This window comes from Amphimedon queenslandica, unplaced genomic scaffold (genome assembly GCF_000090795.2).
Source record: "Amphimedon queenslandica unplaced genomic scaffold, v1.1 AMPQUscaffold_8726_Cont19334, whole genome shotgun sequence".
Lineage (NCBI taxonomy): Eukaryota > Metazoa > Porifera > Demospongiae > Haplosclerida > Niphatidae > Amphimedon > Amphimedon queenslandica.
Genome location: NW_003551001.1, coordinates 1 through 2,753, shown reverse-complemented (window position 1 = coordinate 2,753; position 2,753 = coordinate 1). Strand labels below are relative to the sequence as shown.

Here is a 2,753-nt window from a genome sequence, read left to right as displayed (position 1 = left end):
TTAAAGAAACTCCAGAAAAAGTTAGTACACGCACATGTACATGTATTAGCTTGTATTTAGTTCAGTGCAATGATTTTCTGATACATATTGATGTCCTTATGCTATGTAGAAAGTTTGAGTTGATTCCGACTTTATTTTTTAAAGTTATGACTTTTTAAAAGAATCAGCCATTTTTCAAAAAATTCCCTGTACTATAGCCCATGGTTTTTTCCAAAAAATGGCTCCGAAATCATGCCCAATTTTTATTACATTTTCTGATACATATTGATGTCCTTATGCTATGTAGAAAGTTTCAGTTGATTCCGACTTAGTTTTTTCAAGTTATGACCATTTTAAAAAATCAGCCATTTTTCAAAAAATTCCCTGTACTATAGCCCATGGTTTTCCCAAAAAATGGCTCCGAAACCACGTCCAATTTTTATTACATTTTCTGATACATATTGATGTCCTTATGCTATGTAGAAAGTTTCAGTTGATTCCGACTTAATTTTTTCAAGTTATGACCATTAAAATCAGCCATTTTTCGAAAAATTCCCTGTACTATGCCCATGGTTTTGTCCAAAAAATGGCTCCGAAATCACGCCTAATTTTTATTGCATTTTCTAATACATATTGGTGTCCTTATGCTATGTAGAAAGTTTGAGCTGATTCCAGCTTAAATTTTTGGAGTTATGACCATTTCAAAAAATCAGCCATTTTTCAAAAAATCCCCTGTACTATAGGCTATATAGCCCATGGTTTTCCCAAAAAATGGCTCCGAAATCACGCCCAATTTTTATTACATTTTCTGATACATATTGATGTTCTTATGCTATGTAGAAAGTTTCAGTTGATTCCAACTTAATTTTTTCAAGTTATGACCATTTTTAAAAATCAGCCATTTTTCAAAAAATTCCCTGTACTATAGCCCATGGTTTTTTCCAAAAAATGGCTCCGAAATCACCCCCAATTTTTATTACATTTTTTGATACATATTGATGTCCTTATGCTATGTAGAAAGTTTCAGTTGATTCCAACTTAATTTTTTCAAGTTATGACCATTTTTAAAAATCAGCCATTTTTCAAAAAATTCCCTGTACTATAGCCCATGGTTTTTTCCAAAAAATGGCTCCGAAATCACCCCCAATTTTTATTACATTTTTTGATACATATTGATGTCCTTATGCTATGTAGAAAGTTTCAGTTGATTCCAACTTAATTTTTTCAAGTTATGACCATTTTTAAAAATCAGCCATTTTTCAAAAAATTCCCTGTACTATAGCCCATGGTTTTCCCAAAAAATGGCTCCGAAATCATGCCCAATTTTTATTACATTTTCTGATACATATTGATGTCCTTATGCTATGTAGAAAGTTTCAGTTGATTCCAACTTAATTTTTTCAAGTTATGACCATTTTTAAAAATCAGCCATTTTTCAAAAAATTCCCTGTACTATAGCCCATGGTTTTGTCCAAAAAATGGCTCCGAAATCACCCCCAATTTTTATTACATTTTTTGATACATATTGATGTTCTTATGCTATGTAGAAAGTTTCAGTTGATTCCAACTTAATTTTTTCAAGTTATGACCATTTTTAAAAATCAGCCATTTTTCAAAAAATTCCCTGTACTATAGCCCATAGTTTTCCCAAAAAATGGCTCCGAAATCACGCCCAATTTTTATTACATTTTTTGATACATATTGATGTCCTTATGCTATGTAGAAAGTTAATTTGAGTTAATTCCGACTTAAATTTTTCAAGTTATGACCATTGTAATGCCAAAATACATGTATATCTTGGGTACTACATGTATATGTATATCGTTTTTCTGAAGGATTGGCATCACTCCCAATATACAGTGTACATGCACACATGTACATGTAGTACTGTACATGGTTTTGGCTAATTTTTATTAATTAAAGGAATTAATTTTTATTGTGTTTGTAATGTACATGTACATGTACTTGTATTTATGCTCTGTACATGTAAGTACATGTACATACATCTACACATGTAGTTTTAGCTGATTTTTATCAAAATTGGAATTTTTTACAATGATAATAAAGACACACACACACGCTTAAATTTTTTTCTGCATGTAGTCATGTACAATACAATAATGCATTCACTTGTTATTTTTCACTAGATACAAAGATACAGTTGAGTGCGAGCGTACGGTAGTATGGACAGTAAGAGGAGGGTATTGGGTGAGCACGTTCCGTTGTGCTGCCCCTTCCTCTCAATACCTTGAGCTCCTGGAGAAGATACTCAGCTCCGATCAAGCGGCTGCCAATACTCCCTCCACTGCTGGTACAGGACCTAGTGGACGAGTACCAATGAGACGTAAAACCCGAGGACAAGATACCCTCGCCCTTGAAACGCTCAAAGGAAAAGGAAGTATTGTGGAGTCTGTGGATCTTAGTAAGAGTGAGATTAGGAGACAAAAGAAGGAGAAGAGAAGGAGAGAGTGGGAGGAGTTTAATCAAACGAAGCCAGGAGCTGGTTACGAGGACCCTGAAGAAGTTTCGGCTATTAGTAAAGCAAAGTCAGAAATGGGCGATTATAAGCTTAAGACTTCGAGTGATTACGTTGTGTCCGATCAACAGAGAATGTCCACTGAGAAGAAGAGAAGGGAACTACTGATATGCAGAAACAATGTAAATGCATGTACATGTATTAATTACTACTGTACCTTAAAATTCAGTACTTTATCCTTCATTTTTTTCCTTTACTAATTTTTAGCTTAATGTACATGTATATGTATTTTCTGTGC

General features: G+C 33.5%; 1 protein-coding gene across 1 annotated transcript; it reads left to right on the top strand.

Moving 5' to 3' along the window:
* Positions 1-6: 6 nt before the first annotated feature.
* LOC109591202 (cilia- and flagella-associated protein 44-like) lies at positions 7-2,637 on the top strand (the record flags this gene model as incomplete). The annotated part of the gene is made up of 2 exons (XM_020006982.1): positions 7-20; positions 2,127-2,637. A coding segment is annotated over exon 2 (321 nt), but the record flags the coding sequence as incomplete, so codon positions are not given.
* Between the last annotated feature and the right edge of the window lie 116 nt (positions 2,638-2,753).